At 49.4% G+C, this 15,938-nt stretch overlaps 1 protein-coding gene across 2 annotated transcripts in view; it reads left to right on the forward strand.

The window, feature by feature from the left end:
- Positions 1–7,928: 7,928 nt before the first annotated feature.
- The window catches only part of LOC146866499 (stimulated by retinoic acid gene 6 protein-like), a 484,943-nt gene continuing 476,933 nt past the window's right edge, over positions 7,929–15,938 (forward strand). The window contains exon 1 of one of the 2 annotated variants that reach the window (XM_085636593.1): positions 7,929–8,271. In XM_085636593.1, the coding sequence (XP_085492719.1) occupies positions 8,252–8,271 (20 nt within the window). In that variant the 5' untranslated portion in view covers positions 7,929–8,251. The remainder of the gene's footprint in view (positions 8,272–15,938) is intronic. The other variant, XM_085636594.1, reaches the window with a different exon arrangement.

Consider the following 15,938-nt stretch of genomic DNA (forward strand, 5'->3'; position numbering starts at 1 on the left):
CTTTATTCCCTTCCTACTCCCTCGTGAGAACACGTCCCTTCCCGATCTCCAGTGTCGGTTAGGGGCCATTCGCTCTGCTCTCCGACAAGCCCGGTCCCACCTACAGATCACAAAAGGGAGGTATAAGGCCCAGGCCGACAGGCATCGTCGGCCCGCTCCGGTCTACCACAAGGGGGACAAGGTGTGGTTGTCCACCAAGAACATCCGATTCCGGAAGCCCAGCGTCTTCAACCCTAAGTACATCGGACCCTACCCGGTGGCGCGACACGTGAACCCGGTGGCGGTACAGCTTCGGCTGCCTCCCCATCTCCGCATCCACCCGGTGTTTCACGTGTCTCTGCTCAAACCTTCGCTGTGCCCCATTCGGAAGGCTCCGGCTCCGGTGTGGGTCCACCAAGACCGTGAGTACGTTGTGCGGAGAGTCCTGGACTCCAAGGTGGTGCGGGGTCGGCTATGGTACCTCTTGGCCTGGAAAGGGTATGGCCCGGAGGAGAACTCCTGGGAACCGGCTTCGGCGGTGCATGCGCACCGCCTGGTGGCGGACTTCCACCGCCGCTCTCCCTCCCGGCCGGGGGGCCCCAAAGGACGTGGAGGCGCCGGTGTGAGGGGGGGTGTGCTGTCATGATCCGAATCGCCGCCGAGCCCCACATCGGGAGTTAAACACCAACTTCCAGAAGTCCAGGCGCCGGCCGGCAACCCGTGACCTCCGAAAGCGCATAAAGCGCGGATCCTCCCTGGAGGCGGGGCCAATGATTCCACTCATCTGGTCTGCGTCAGTGAACCCGGACGCGATCTCCGCTTCCAGCTTGCCCTTTGCATCCTGAGCACTCTCTGCTTCCCGCTTGACGGGGAACCCTAGAAGCCTTTACAATCTCCCTGGGCTCGGCACCACGGTGAAACGCTCACCCAGCGGGCTCCGCCCACGAAGCCGAAGACTCGTCTCCGCTTGACGCTCTGTCTACGGGCAGCGAGGCAGCGAGCGAACCTCCAAGCGACTCTTTTCTCCTCCTGGTGAGTTCCCCGGCGCTCCTCCGCCCCAGGATTCCGGGCGTGACGTCGAAGCGCCGGGTTCCCTCACCGGGAATCTCTTCAAGTCCTCCGCGTCAGGAACGGGAGAGACCCGTTCCGGCTCCTAGCGCTCCTCCGCCCAGGGATTCCGGGCGTGACGTAGTAGCGCCAGGAGCAGTGTTTGTTTGGCCTGAGGCTTCCCCGTGAAGGAACGGTAGAAGCCCGGGATATTTCCAGCGCTCCTCCGCCCTTGGGGGCACCGAGAGGCGTAGAGTGGCAGCGCCCCACCAGTCAACTACTAACCCCTTCTTGTCCCTTGGCTTTCCTTCCTGGCTACCCGTGACGCAACGAGGTAGACCCGGACTCCGCTCCGCCTTGCACCAGCCCCGCGAAGCGCTTCCCCCTCAGCGGGACGCCGCAGTTCAGGTGTCACACGGAGCTACATTGGAGGGAGGAAGGGAACCCAGGTCAGTGAGCGGAGGAACTCAGGCCCAGGGTGGTGGCAGAACCCTGAAGGACCGCCTTGGTGTAACCTGTCTCCTTCTCTCTTTTCAGGTCTCCTTCCCCGCTGTCCCTATCCTTCCTTCCCTCGCCCACCTGTCTTCCGAGTCCGAGGGTGTTATACATACGCCGGACTGGGGACGGATGGGGGGTGGACCCATACCTAGCATCAACGTCATCCCGAGGAGAGGATCACAGGGCAACATAACAACATTGCTCATTAATTACTGGAAACTGCAGTCAGCAGAGGAAAAAAAGTTTCATAGGCCACAGTGCAAAATACATGCAAATCCCTGCATATAACTGTAATGTTAAAGGCTAAAAAACAGCTGTGGAGGAAGCAACCGCATCAAGGCAAACAAAAAATAGATTGCAGTTGACACAATGACTGAAAAGCTATCATGCACTTTATTTGCATAAATCACTCGCTGCATGTCTCAGGCACAGAAGAGGTGTATAGAATAGTAGCCTCAAATCTGTATTAATAAATGAGATGAAAAGGGATGGCATGTGTGCGCCAAAGTCTATTGGCATCAAAGTTATTGCATTTGCCGTTATAAGGAGAGGAAAAAAAGTGGGCGGCACATTGCTCAAAATGGCGGCTGCCCATGCTATTACTGTGAAAACAACACTGCGGCTCTGGGAGACGAACGCCACCTGAAAAAGATGAAGCTGAAAGACCTTGGCATTCAGGAATACAAGCGGAGCAGGAGGGGCATGGTTTGCAAAGGATTGCGCCACTGCATTAAATTAGGAGACAAGCTTTGCAATATGCGGGGGCTCAGGGAATTGCCGCAACCTTGTATGGCATGTAAGCCCCATCCCCGGTCATTGAATCCATGACTCCAAGAAAGCTAACTATATATTTTATAAAGCACTCCCAGCTGGAGATCTTTGCTCTTCATCTAGAGTGCAGAGCCCTCTTGTGGTCTGTTCTATTGCTACACTTTGTAGCTTGAAGAATGTTTTTTTTAAAAAGACTCAAAAACATGTTGATGCTATTTTCTAATAAAGCTTTACTAAATGTTTTAATGGCAACCACTTTTATTGAACATTGAACTATGTGAATTATTGAAAAATACATTTCATTTTAATTATTGGTAATTTTCTGTCATAGACATTACATATGCTTTATATATGTTGATATTCTGACCCCTCACTAAAGGGAATAGTTCCACTTTTTATAATTTGGTATTCTGACCGTTTAACAAAGTCAGTAGCTCTGCCTTACTTAAAATGACCCCCTTTATATTCAGCCATTTGCGCCTGCTGGAGTTAAGGCGCCAGTCACTGCTTCCATTCCCCGCTGTACACAGGACACGCAGAAGGCCGTGTGCAGGGTGAGATGGCTGTCAATGAGTGGTTGGTTGCAGGGCTTGGCCACGGGACAGGCCCTGCGGAAATTCCTAGGTCTTACAAGGCCAAGGGCCATGGGCAGCATGGGGTTGACGTTAAATAAGGTAGTAAAATATTACTTTACATTAAAAACTACCTAGAAATAAACTGTAAAGCACACCGTTTAAAGTGGTGTTATACTTATATATGGTAATAATATCTTAAGTTACATTAAGAAGGACCTTAGAAATTCACTGAAAAAAACAGAGGTTAAGGGGACCCCATAGTTAGGTGAAAATGTCAGTTAAAACATACCGTTTTAAACTGACAAAACCCCTCAAATCATCAGTTATAGTTAGCTGAAGGAACTATAACTTGTGCACTAAGGTAACTATAATTTGTGCCCTCGCCAAGCACTGCTAATGACCCCACATGTTACATCACTTATCACATGATCTATGACATCACTGATAACATGACTGCAACATCTGGAATGACATCAATAATGACAAGAATGTGCATGGCGGGGTCGCGAGTTAAAGTTTCCTTTGGACACGAGTTATAGAACCATGAGATAACTATAACTGGTAAATTTCTGTTGTTTTGTTAGTTTAAAACTGTTAAGTCTTACCAGACGTAGCCGAGTTGTCTTGTAAGAATAACTTTATTAACTTCTTGGTTGCAGGATGGTAAATACGTACATTAGTCCTTAATCCTGGTAATCCTGTAACAGCAGCCTCTTCAGCTCATACACCAGCCCCACCAGGAGCAGCCTCCCTGCTGCTCAGCCCATCTCCAACTCTCACCACTCATCCACACAGGCACCCAAGCATTCCATGCATCACAGTCACACCAACATTCCAATACCAACTCTCTGGCTGAGCAGCAGGGAGACAGCTAGGCTGGAAAACATATACTAATACAATCAGGATATAACAAACACGGTACGGTTTAATGGACATTTTCACCCAACTATAACATCTCTTTATTCTTTGTTATTTTAGTGACTCTATATCAGGGGTACTCATAGTACGGCCCGCGGGCTGCCAGCGGCCCGGCAAGCCTTTCTTGGCGGCCCGCGGACCTTGCAGACATCGTACCGGGTTTTTTTTGTTTTTTTAACAGTGTCAGCAAACACAGACTCTGCTCTGTGGGGGCCCGGGGATTCAAGCGATAGTCCCAGTGGAGCTGCTGGGGCGCTAAGAGGTGAAATACAACAAAGCCTCGTTATCATGCAAATGGTCTCTTAAAGACCTGTGAAGTACTCGGGTGGGGCTGTGTGTGTGCCCTGGAAGGGAAGGTGCCTCAGCTGCCACACAAGGGAGGGGGGGGGGCGGGGGGGAGAGGTGACAAAGAATGACAAGAGAACAGCAGGGTGTGAGAGTCGGGTAAGGGGACAGAGGGTGACAGAGGGCAGTAGGGAGAGACAGAAACAGACAGAGACAGATAGAGATAGAGACTAACAGAGACAGGGACAGACAGAGACAGATAGGCAGAGACAGGGACAGACAGATAGAGGCAGATACAGACAGAGAGGCAAAAAGACAGACGGAGAGGGAGACGGAGAGGGAGGGCGACAGAGAGAGAGGGAGACGGAGAGAGAGAGGGAGGGAGACGGGGAGAGAGAGGGAGATGGGGAGAGGGAGGGAGACGGGGAGGGAGGGAGACGGGGAGGGAGGGAGACGGGGAGGGAGGGAGACGGGGAGGGAGGGAGACGGGGAGAGGGAGGGAGACTGAGAGGGAGGGAGACAGAGGGAGGGAGACGGGGAGAGGGAGGGAGACGGAGAGGGAGGGAGAGAGGGGAAGAGGGGGAGAGGGGGAGGGAGGGAGACGGAGAGGGAGGGAGACGGGGAGGGAGAGAGAGAGAGGGGGAGAGAGGGAGAGAGAGAGGGAGGGAGAGAGAGAGGGAGGGAGACTGGGATGGAGGGAGGAAGACAGAGGGGGGAGACAGAAAGGGGGAGACAGAGAGGGGAGACGGAGAGGGAGGGAGAGGGAGAGAGGGAGAGAGAGAGGGAGAGAGAGAGGGGGAGAGAGAGGGAGGGAGACAGGGAGGGAGACAGAGGGGGGAGGGAGACAGAGGGGGGAGACAGAGAGGGGGAGACAGAGGGAGACGGAGAGGGAGGGAGACGGAGAGGGAGGGAGAGAGACAGAGAGGGAGGGACAGAGACAGAGAGGGAGGGAGAGAGACAGAGAGGGAGGGAGAGAGAGAGAGGGAGGGAGATGGAGGAGGGAGGGAGACGGAGGAGGGAGGGAGATGGAGGAGGGAGAGAGATGGAGGAGGGAGGGAGACAGAGAGGGTGGGAGAGAGAGGGAGGGAGAGAGACAGAGAGGGAGGGAGATGGAGGAGGGAGGGAGATGGAGGAGGGAGGGAGATGGAGGAGGGAGGGAGATGGAAGGAGAGGGAGGGAGACGGAGGGAGGGAGAGGGAGACGGAGGGAGAGGGAGGGAGACGGAGGGAGGGAGACGGAGGATGGAGGGAGACGGAGGAGGGAGGGAGATGGAGGAGGGAAGGAGATGGAGGAGGGAGGGAGATGGGGAAGGAGAGAGACAGAGAGGGTGGGAGAGAGACAGGGAGGGAGAGAGAGAGAGGGAGGGAGACGGAGGAGGGAGGGAGATGGAGGAGGGAGGGAGATGGAGGAGGGAGGGAGATGGAAGGAGAGGGAGGGAGACGGAGGGAGAGGGAGGGAGAGGGAGGGAGGCGGAGGGAGACGGAGGGAGACGGAGGACGGAGGGAGACGGAGGAGGGAGGGAGACGGAGGAGGGAGGGAGATGGAGGGAGAGGGAGGGAGAGGGAGGGAGACGGAGGGAGACGGAGGGAGAGGGAGGGAAACGGAGGAGGGAGGGAGACGGAGGACGGAGGGAGACGGAGGAGGGAGGGAGACGGAGGAGGGAGGGAGACGGAGGAGGGAGGGAGAGGGAGGGAGACGGAGGGAGAGGGAGGGAGACGGAGGATGGAGGGAGATGGAGGAGGGAAGGAGATGGAGGAGGGAGGGAGATGGGGAGGGAGAGAGACAGAGAGGGTGGGAGAGAAACAGAGAGGGAGGGAGAGAGAGAGAGGGAGGGAGACGGAGGAGGGAGGGAGATGGTGGAGGGAGGGAGATGGAGGAGGCAGGGAGATGGAAGGAGGGAGAGGGAGACGGAGGGAGAGGGAGGGAGAAGGAGGGAGGGAGACGGATGACGGAGGGAGACGGAGGAGGGAGGGAGACGGGGGAGGGAGACGGAGGAGGGAGGGAGATGGAGGGAGACGGAGGGAGACGGAGGGAGAGGGAGGGAGATGGAGGGAGAGGGAAGGAAATGGAGGAGGGAGGGAGACAGAGGACGGAGGGAGACGGAGGAGGGAGGGAGACGGAGGAGGGAGGGAGACGGAGGAGGGAGGGAGACGGAGGAGGGAGGGAGATGGAGGGAGAGGGAGGGAGACGGAGGGAGAGGGATGGAGACGGAGGAGGGAGGGAGAAGGAGGAGGGAGGGAGACAGAGGAGGGAGGGAGGGAGATAGAGAGAGGGAGAGAGAGAGATATGTGTATGCCGGGTCCGGTGGCTCAGTGGACGAAGGCGTCCGCTGCAGGGACCTGTGTTCCACCTCATGGTCACAGTTTTTTTTGTTGCTCTGGCCCCGCCCCCTCCCCCAATGACCCCGCCCCCAAGGTGCAGCCCTCGGCCACAAACCACACTGTAAATTTGGCCCCCAAGAGAAAGTTTGTGAGTACCCCTGCTCTATATAAAGGTCAACCTTGTAATTATGCGTGGATAATGTCTCATATTTGAAACAGGTGAGGAAGAGAAGAATTATAAAGAGATGGGTTAGAGAGAAGCACCTAAGAGAAGTAGGAAGGATGCAAAGAAATAGGCGACTTATAGAGAGAAGGAGACAGGTAGGAGAAAGGTGATAAAGAGACAGACAAATGGTGAAGCACTAAAGGTGGGATGACCAGAGAAAATCGCCACTGCTGTGATCATGCATCGGCATGCACCGTGTCCTCAGTGCAACATGTTTTCAAAGTCAACCTTTGCCAGGAGGGCGACCTGGGTGGAAAGAAATGTGGTGCCCTCACTGCTGCTAGTAAATGAAATGAGGCAGCAGGTAGCCCCTTTTGTATTCAGAGGCCAGTCCCTCGCTGATTACATCAGAGTTGTGACAGGCATATGAACACAAATATCTCTACATCTGTCCCAATCACCTTAATTAAATACGAATTACCGCCTCTCACTGGTGCTAAATTGTTTGGTGTTAAAAAACATCAATGAAAGCAACTTTAATGTGAATCACTGGAGCCAGGTGACAGGGACTCTGCTGTCTGCATGACCTTCATGCAAACAGCTGCTTGCGCCCCTCTGAAGATTGGCGCCCAGGGCTTGGGCCCAGGTCGCCAATGTCAAAGGCTGGCTCTGCGTTTTCCTTTGGAGCCACCAGGATACAAGTCTGTATCAGGTAGAGCAGTGACTCACCACAGCAAGTGAGAATCCCTGCTTGATAGATAGCACTACAGCATAAAAATGAAGTAGGTAGTTTTCAAAGGAAAATATAAAACCGCAGTTCTACACATTCCATATACAGTTCTGGCAGCTTGCAATCTAATTATGAAAAACCGGTTAGCCATTGCTAAACACGACAATTCACTTTTAAATGTGTGTAATGTGCACAGTTTTAAATCAATATTCCAAGAAAACAAAATTCTATTTACTACTCGGCAAGCATTTTATATTTTCTGGCCAAATGTCCACCAATGTAGAGTTGAATTTTGCACCGTCTTGTTTGTCCTCATAATATCACCCTTATTTAGGGAGTAGCTGTTTCTGACTTTGATAAATACACAATACATGCATTAACAAATGTACTGATATATCGACTGAGCTCATCGCTTTCACTTAGACACCTGCATCCGCCCTCACCACACTCAGCACAGCATACTCCTTATCACATGTTTATTTAACAATTGCTGCCGATTGTACTTTGATCCAGCTTCTCTTAATCTGGTTGTTTTGCCATTTGCATTGTAAAGACACAAGGCACAGGCGTAACAATGGAGTGTCGCTTTTTATGGAGAGTGAAGATCAGTCTGGATAATCATGCGGCGACCCGGAAATGACTCCCATGCAGGCTTCCTCTAGTGAGTAGGTTAATGTTTGATGGGGTGTTTGCTGTCTTACTCACACTGGACGTTCACCCCGAGGAACACCAAGGGCTTTGGCGCTCTCCCTGACAGCAACATCACATCAGCTGCAGGATCTGCAGGCGGTGAAAGACCGCCCAATGGGATTCATCCAAGCGACCAAGAAGGGGCCGTCTGGCACCCTGTGCTAAACTTCCTTAGTAGGGTCTTCATTTAAATCCACCAAGCCTGACTGACTAGATACCTCTGGCATCTTTCTTTATCACTGTGCTGACGTTTCACGATATCAATATCGACATGTCTTTTCCTGGCCTAAGGTAAGTGATAACTTAAAAATATTTGTATCTCAAATATACCTGCGTTGGACTCATTTAACAGGCTATGAGATAACATTTCACATATTATGCACCGTAAGAGCTGTGTTATTTTTTTTCGTGGGCAGCAAGAAGTCAACAGGGGGCCCGATTCACAGAACTAACTTAAGACAAAATCCTAAACTTACTACCATTTTGGTATTCACAGAAGGCACTTACTCATTTTGATATTCACAGAAGGCACTTACTCATTTCGGTATTCACAGAAGTTAAGACTCCTAACTTTAGGACTCCTAAACTGAGAAAAATCCTAACTTTAAGAGTTTCGGTATTCACAGAAGGCATTTAGGAGTCCTAAAGTTAGGACTCCTAACTTCTGTGAATACCGAAATGAGTAAGTGCCTTCTGTGAATACCAAAATGAGTAAGTGCCTTCTGTGAATACCAAAATGGTAGTATGTTTAGGATTTTGTCTTAAGTCAGTTCTGTGACTCGGGCACACAGAGTTTAAGGACCTACCACTACAGACGTTTAATATTATATTATCTTTGTACCCTTCTGCAACACGCAGTTTTATTCATTAATACCCAAAATAAAACAAAAAGGAATACATGAATGTGATATGTATTGTTATTTAAGAAGAGTCTAGCTTTAACGCACTAATAAGTGGCCCAAACTGGGCGAGTGGGCCTAAAATTGGTTTTGAAGAAAGAGTCAGTCAGGCTGCTTAACATGATGACATTTTGGACTTCACTCTTTTTCTGTTTGGCCACTGAGACAGATTTAGCTGTCTTGCCCGATTATTGTTTTCTAAAACGCTTGTGCATAGTGTATGTTGATAGAGGGGCTTTTGGTCAGTGGGCTTCTTTCATTGATACTGTTAAACTGTATTTAACATTTTGCTTCCAGCATGCTGCATAAGGAAATAGTTCAGCCCCCTTTACTCTCCAGTTTGCGGGTATCATTGCAGTCATACCTATGCTAACAATACCTAATCACCTCTAACTCATCAATTAATCCCACCAACCAGGTGGGTGAGCTCATATACCCTCACTAGTGATCACAAATAACCCATATTAATTAATTTGGTCCACCATAAAGAAACTGGAATGACTGTATGGAATGGTTGGCTTGTGGGCACAAGACTAATCCCAATAACACTGAAATAACCACTAACCTTGCGTGGGTTCTGGGGCAGATCGCTGCCTGGCGTAAAGCGGTTCAACACCTCGTCAAGGGTAGTAAGTGCTATATAAATGTCATTACAAATAATTTTGAAGATTAAAAACCGCTGAGGAAGGGTCCTTTAAAAAAATTATTTGGGAAGAGCTCTCAAACAGCTGAAAATACACTTTGAATTTGAATAGAATTCTGAACATGCTAGGGTTGGCCGAAGAATGGAATAATAATAGGCGGTATAGCGTTTTCAAGATCACGTTCGGAAACAGGCAATTGGGTTTTCATTTAGCAAGAACATACAGGAACTAGACAAGCTGAACCGAGGGAAACCGCTACTACCCACCTTCACCTTAGCTTCAGTTCAGAATTATCGAAGAATACATTTGAAACAATTTACTAAAACAAAAATACATGAGATTAAGGTACTAGTGCTACCAGCTGATATCAAAGCTGGATGGAAACCATTATTTTCTAATACATGTAAGTGCTTTAAAGGTTGTGGCTATCATCAAGAATCCCTGACACTTCGTTTGTATTTGTCCATTTTTACTGGACCTCCAAAGTTTTTTGAGGCCATACTTCATATTTCAAATTATTAATAATGCTTTAGCTGCATTTTATTGGTAAAGACACACAATTGGTCTATCGATCAGCAAAATACATGTACTTTTGCATTAACTAAATAACAGTAGACTGCATGATGTAGAATTCGGAATCGTAAATTGTGTACTTTAGAGAATTTTAAGTTTGATATTTTAGATTTCCAATTGCACAGCACTTTATGAAGTAACTACAGGATCTTAAAGTCTGCGACATCTGTAGGACTGCTGATTATACGACCCATTTCCCAATTCCTCCTGATGCTGATATAATTAATGGAAAGTTTTGATCATGCAGTACTTTATGTTGTAAGATTGTCTTTTTAAGAATGTTTCTGTAGTTAGTAATCTATGGGATTTTAAATATTGTTGTATAATTGTTCTTCATATCAGCATCCCTAGATGATTTTAGGAACATATGCTTAGCCATAACATCGTTGTTTAGGGTCGGCTTCAGTCATTCATTTTGCCTGCATTTTGGAGGCCTACTTAGTTGGTGATTTATAAAGTGTTTAGGTCACACTGTAACATTGTAGTTGCTTGCCATTTGAGAGTTTGTTTAGGTGGTGATTTGTTCTTCTCTCCTTCACAAATAATAAACTGCCTGGCACATCTGAGAGCATGTTATTTAATAAACATCACAAATAAAACAACCACAACAGTGGAGGTACCGAGTTCCAAATTCTAGTCGCATTACTGGAGAAAGATTGCGTCTTAAGGGCCTTATTATAAGTTTGGCGGTAAGGACCGCCCTTATGTAGAAAGCGCCCGCCAGATCAGGATTTTTCTCCTGGTCTGGTGGCCGGTTCACTGGCATTCCCAGCCTGGTGCCTATGAAATAGGCACCGCAATAGGAATGTCAAATGCAGTACCTGCACGGCATGAACTGCTGCAGTCCAGGACATGCATTCACATGCCATGAAGCACCTGGGGGCCCTGTAGGGCCCCTTTGTTTCTTCACCGCCACACTTTTCATGGTGGTCACACTGCCATGAATAGTGTGGCAGTGAGGAAATTCGTAATATGGTTAGCAGGGCCTCAGCGGCCCCACCAAGCATATTGCTGCCTTAATACCTCTGTGCCACTGCTAGGGATCTCTGGTGGTTACGGTGGTCACAGGGTGGCCCAACCACCCTGGTCCTAATAGGGCGGTCGGATGACTGCCACCACTGCACCCCCATGAGTCAGGCGGTCCGTGTAAACCCAGACTCGTAATAAGCCCATAAGTCTTTCCCTTTCAAAAGTTGGAGATTCGAGCAGCAGACTTTCAGCATTTTCTGAAAGTCAAGAGCCACCTGAAATCTTGAGTTTGTTTGCTAGGTAGCAAGGGGTGGAAGTGTGAATGGTTTTATAGGCGATACAGTCTTGCATATGGTCCTAGCTTCAATAGGAAGCCAGTGAAGAGTTATCAGCATAGATGTGATACGGTCATTTCTTTTGGCCCCTTAGACGAAGTGTGCAGCTGAGTGGAGGATAGATTTTAAAGGTGATATATGGGTCTTGGGGTGGCCTGCAAGGACAGAATTACCGTAGTCCATCTGGAGAGTAGCAAAGATTGGGCAAGAGTTTTCAGAACGTGATCAGGAATGTAACATTGAATGCCCCAGAGAAGGCGCAGTTGGAAGCGTGCAATCTTTGCCCAGGTGTTGATTTGGGATTGTAGGTTGTCTTTTGCCCAGGATGACACCTAGGGGTTTGGCACTGTCAACAATGGTAAATTTACTGTTAAGAATGTTCAGATTATCCATCCATGATTGAACAGGAGGTGGAGAGACTGAGGTAGTGAAAAGAAGGAATTCAGTTTTAGAGGGATTCAGTTTTAAGTGATGAGACATAATTCATTCTTGGATGGAGTTCAGGGTGGTAGCGAGAAGATGTCATGTACGGAGGACATCTTGAGGTAGAGTTGGGTGCTGTCAGCATAGAGGTAATAATGGACCCCAGCCTCTTATAATTATAACTGTGTTCACGCAGAAACATTGGACACAATTTATCCTGCAACTTGTAAATATGAGAACAGACTACATCCCACTCGGAGATATAAACTTCCACCTGGACAACCATGATGAGTCAAACACCGCCTCGCTCCTAGAGAACGTTGCCAACATAGGACTGGAACAACTAGTCACTGCCCCCACGCACACAGCGGGACACACATTCGACCCCTTCTTCACCGGAGGAAACAACGTCTCCTACAGCCACACTATGGAACTCCTCTGGACAGATCACCCCCACTGCATCCACTTCTCCTTCAAAAAACCCACCGAATGCAAGCACGCCCACCCCCTCTCCTGCAGAAGCTGGAACAAAATCACGAAGACCAGCTCACCTTTGCCATTGTCAGCACCCAACCACCGACCACGTCCTAAGCAAACACCACAGCATGCAACCTCCATCACTGGATCACAGACTGCACTGATACACATGCCCTCCTCAAGCAAGCCACAAGACACAGCAAGAAAGCAATCTGGTTCAACCCGCACTCCAAGAATCCAGACACTCCTGCAGATGACTCGAAAAGACATAGAGGAACAACAAAACCCCAGAAAAACGCTCCCCCTACAAAGCAGTCACCATCGCACGTCCCCAACTCATCAATTCCACAAGGAAGAAATCCCTCCAGGACAGAATCCTCTCCAACGCACACAACACCAAAGAGCTCTTCTCTGTCATCAAGGAATTCGCCAAACCTAGCAGTGAAACAACAGACGTCCCACCCTCCCAAGACTTCTGCCACAGACTCAGCACCTTCTTCCACCACAAGATCAAGATGATCTACGAGAACTTCGACAACCAAGACCACCTCACCGCTCCAGCTCCTCCTTCATGCAATGCCACCCCACAGACCCTGCTCAAATGGATCCCACTCATGAAAGAAAACACCTTAAAGACCATGAAAAGCATCCACTCCGGAGTATCCTTATACCCATGCACACACCACTTCTTCCACAGAGCCGCCTCAGCCATCACACCCAAACTACGTTGAACGATCAACTGCTCCTTCGAGACCACCACCTTACCTGATGACTGGCAACACGCCATGGTCAACACCCTCCTAAAGAAACCCTCCGCGGACCCGACAGACCTCAAGAACTTCAGGCCCATCTCCCTGCTTCCCATCACAGCCAAGGTTGTCAACACCCAGCTAACAACTTTCATCGAAGCAAACAACATTCTGGAGATCTCCCAATCCGGATACCGTAGCAACCACAGCACCTAGACTGCCATACTCTCCGCCACCAACGACATCCATTCTCTCCTCGACCAGGGTGAAATGGCAGCCCTTATCCTCCTTGACCTCTCCGCTACATTCAACACTATCTCCCACCGCACCCTAGCCACCAGACTCCACCACGTTGACATCCGCGGCAAGGCCCTCGACTGGATCCTCTCCTTCCTCACCGGCAGAACTCAGCAGATCAGACACCCTCCCTCCCTCTCGGAACTGACAGAGACCAACTGTGGAGTGCCCCAGGGATCCTCACTCACTCCTGGTGGCCCTTCGCCCTTGGACATCCCCCAACCCCGACGGACCATGAACGAAACCTCGGCATCATACTAGACCCATCGCTCACAATGAACCGCCAGATCAATGCCGTCTCCTGAACCTGCTTCAACACCCTTCGCATGCTTCGAAACACTTTCAGATGAATCCCAACCGAAACCAGAAAAACTGTCACGGACGCACTCATCAGCAGCAGACTGGACTACGGCAACGCTCTCTACGCCGGAATCAACAAGAAACTCCTTTGCCAACTCCAGATTGTCCAGAACACCACAGCCAGACTGATCCTCGATATCCCCTGTCGCAGCCACATCCCCCCAACACCTCCGCGATCTCCATTGACTTCCAGTGGTAAGAAGAATAACCTTTAACTCCTCACCCACACATACAAGGCCCTTCACAACACCGGACCCGCATACCTGAACAGACGCCTCTCCTTCCACGCACCCAAAAGACACCTCCGATCTGCCCAGCTTTCTCTGGCCACCGCCCCACGTATCAGCAATACTAGAATGGGAGGAAAGTCCTTCTTCTACCTCGCAGCCAAAGCCTGGAACACCCTACCCATCCACCTTCGGCAATCTCCCTTACTGCCCCAGATCAGAAAGGACTTCAAGACCTGGCTTTTCTGATGACCCCAGTGTTCAACTTAGCCACCCTCCTTCCTCCTCAGTGCCTGAGACCCTCAAGAGTGAGTAGCTGCACTTTACCAACCCTGATTGATTGATTGACTTGGCTTACCTTATATCAAACATTATGATAAGAAGTGCCTGTTAATATGGCCATCTTTCAGGAGGCCAACCAGTGCCCCAGTTTACTCAATACTGGGAAGATTATTTTCTCAAAAATAAATTCAGCAATTTATTAATTTAGTGCACTAACCACAGAGGTTGCATCGGTGATCTAAAAACACAAAGGTGTCTGATTTAGTGAAGAATGCTAATTGAAATTGTGCTGGTTTTAGAGCACAGCTTTGATTTGTACCACAAGTAAGCCTTCACTTTGTGTAGAGTTTCCAGCAATTGGTACAAAGTCCGTTGTGCAAACTCCACTAGTCTACCACCAACTTTGTCAAAAATTGGTAAATCTTCTAATAAAACTGATACAAAAGCCACAGAATTAAGGTTCAGAGTTACTAAGATTTTGTGCCAGTACAAAGCGACACAAAGCAATGCAAAATGTCACACAGTATTAACTAGTAAGTGCTAAAGGTGGTTTTCAGTGAGAAGGTGCCCTTTTCTCAGTGCAAAGATTCTTTGCATCACTTTGCATCAATTGTGATTACTCTGGGTTGGATCAGTGCAAACATTTCATGCAAAGCCTGATCCATTAAGATACCCACAACAGGCTTTGCAACAAAAACTAATTGATTTAAGGGAATAAACAAGAGGGAAGTTTGTAATTTCTCAAATAAAATGACGCACTACATGTGTGCTGCAGTACACAAAACACATCCAATGCATGGGAAGCTTCTGAGTTATGTAGACTAGGGCTCGATTATGAGTCTGCTCGCGGGGGCACGGTGGTGGCTGTCTTCAGACCGCCCTATTACAATTAGGGCAGTCAGACAGCCATTGCCCCGCCACAGCCACCAGGGATCCGCTGTGCCCTGTACTGGTGCACTAGTGTAGAAGCAGTAATATGCTTGACGGGACCACCGCCGTCCCACAAAGCATATTACAATTTTCCTCTCCGCCATGGTTTTCATGGAGGTTTCTCCTCCATGAATACCGTGGCAGAGAGGAAATAAAGGGGGCCCTACAGGGCCCCCTTTAGCTTCTGGGCCATGGGGTGCATGCAAGGGGGCACAACATGTACACCTGGTGTGCATGCACCCCAGTTCCTGCACAGCATCAACTTTACAGGCCATGCCATGCCATGCAGGAACTGTTTTTGGCGTTCCCATTGCAGTGCCCCTTTTCTGAGGCGCAGCCGTGGGAATGTTAAAAAAAAGGCTACATAAAACCTACCATACACGAGAAACATTCGTAATCTGGTGACGGCCCAACCATGGGTTTGGCAGTGCAGCGACAGGACGAACCTGGCGCTGCAATGCCAAACTCGTAATCAGGACCTTAGAAATTTGCATTGTAAGGGTATATGTCCATGCAAATCCTACACTAGACAGCGCACACTCAACTCTGCGCCATGTTGGAGAGCCTGCACAGAGGATGATAGCTGCAGCACATCAGTCTTTGTAGATATGAGTCTGTACTGTGTTCTTGTGAAATACATCTCAGCAAATGTGATTGCTGTGCTGAGCTCCATGGAAAATTAGAAACTCTAGGCCTTATAGCATGAAGTCAACCTCTAGATTGGCAAATCTTTAACCAATAATTTTCTCCTAAGAAATGAGACAAATGCAACTCCAACCAGTTAAAATAGTTT

Source organism: Triturus cristatus, chromosome 2_1 (assembly GCF_964204655.1).
Source record: "Triturus cristatus chromosome 2_1, aTriCri1.1, whole genome shotgun sequence".
Taxonomy (NCBI): Eukaryota; Metazoa; Chordata; class Amphibia; order Caudata; family Salamandridae; genus Triturus; species Triturus cristatus.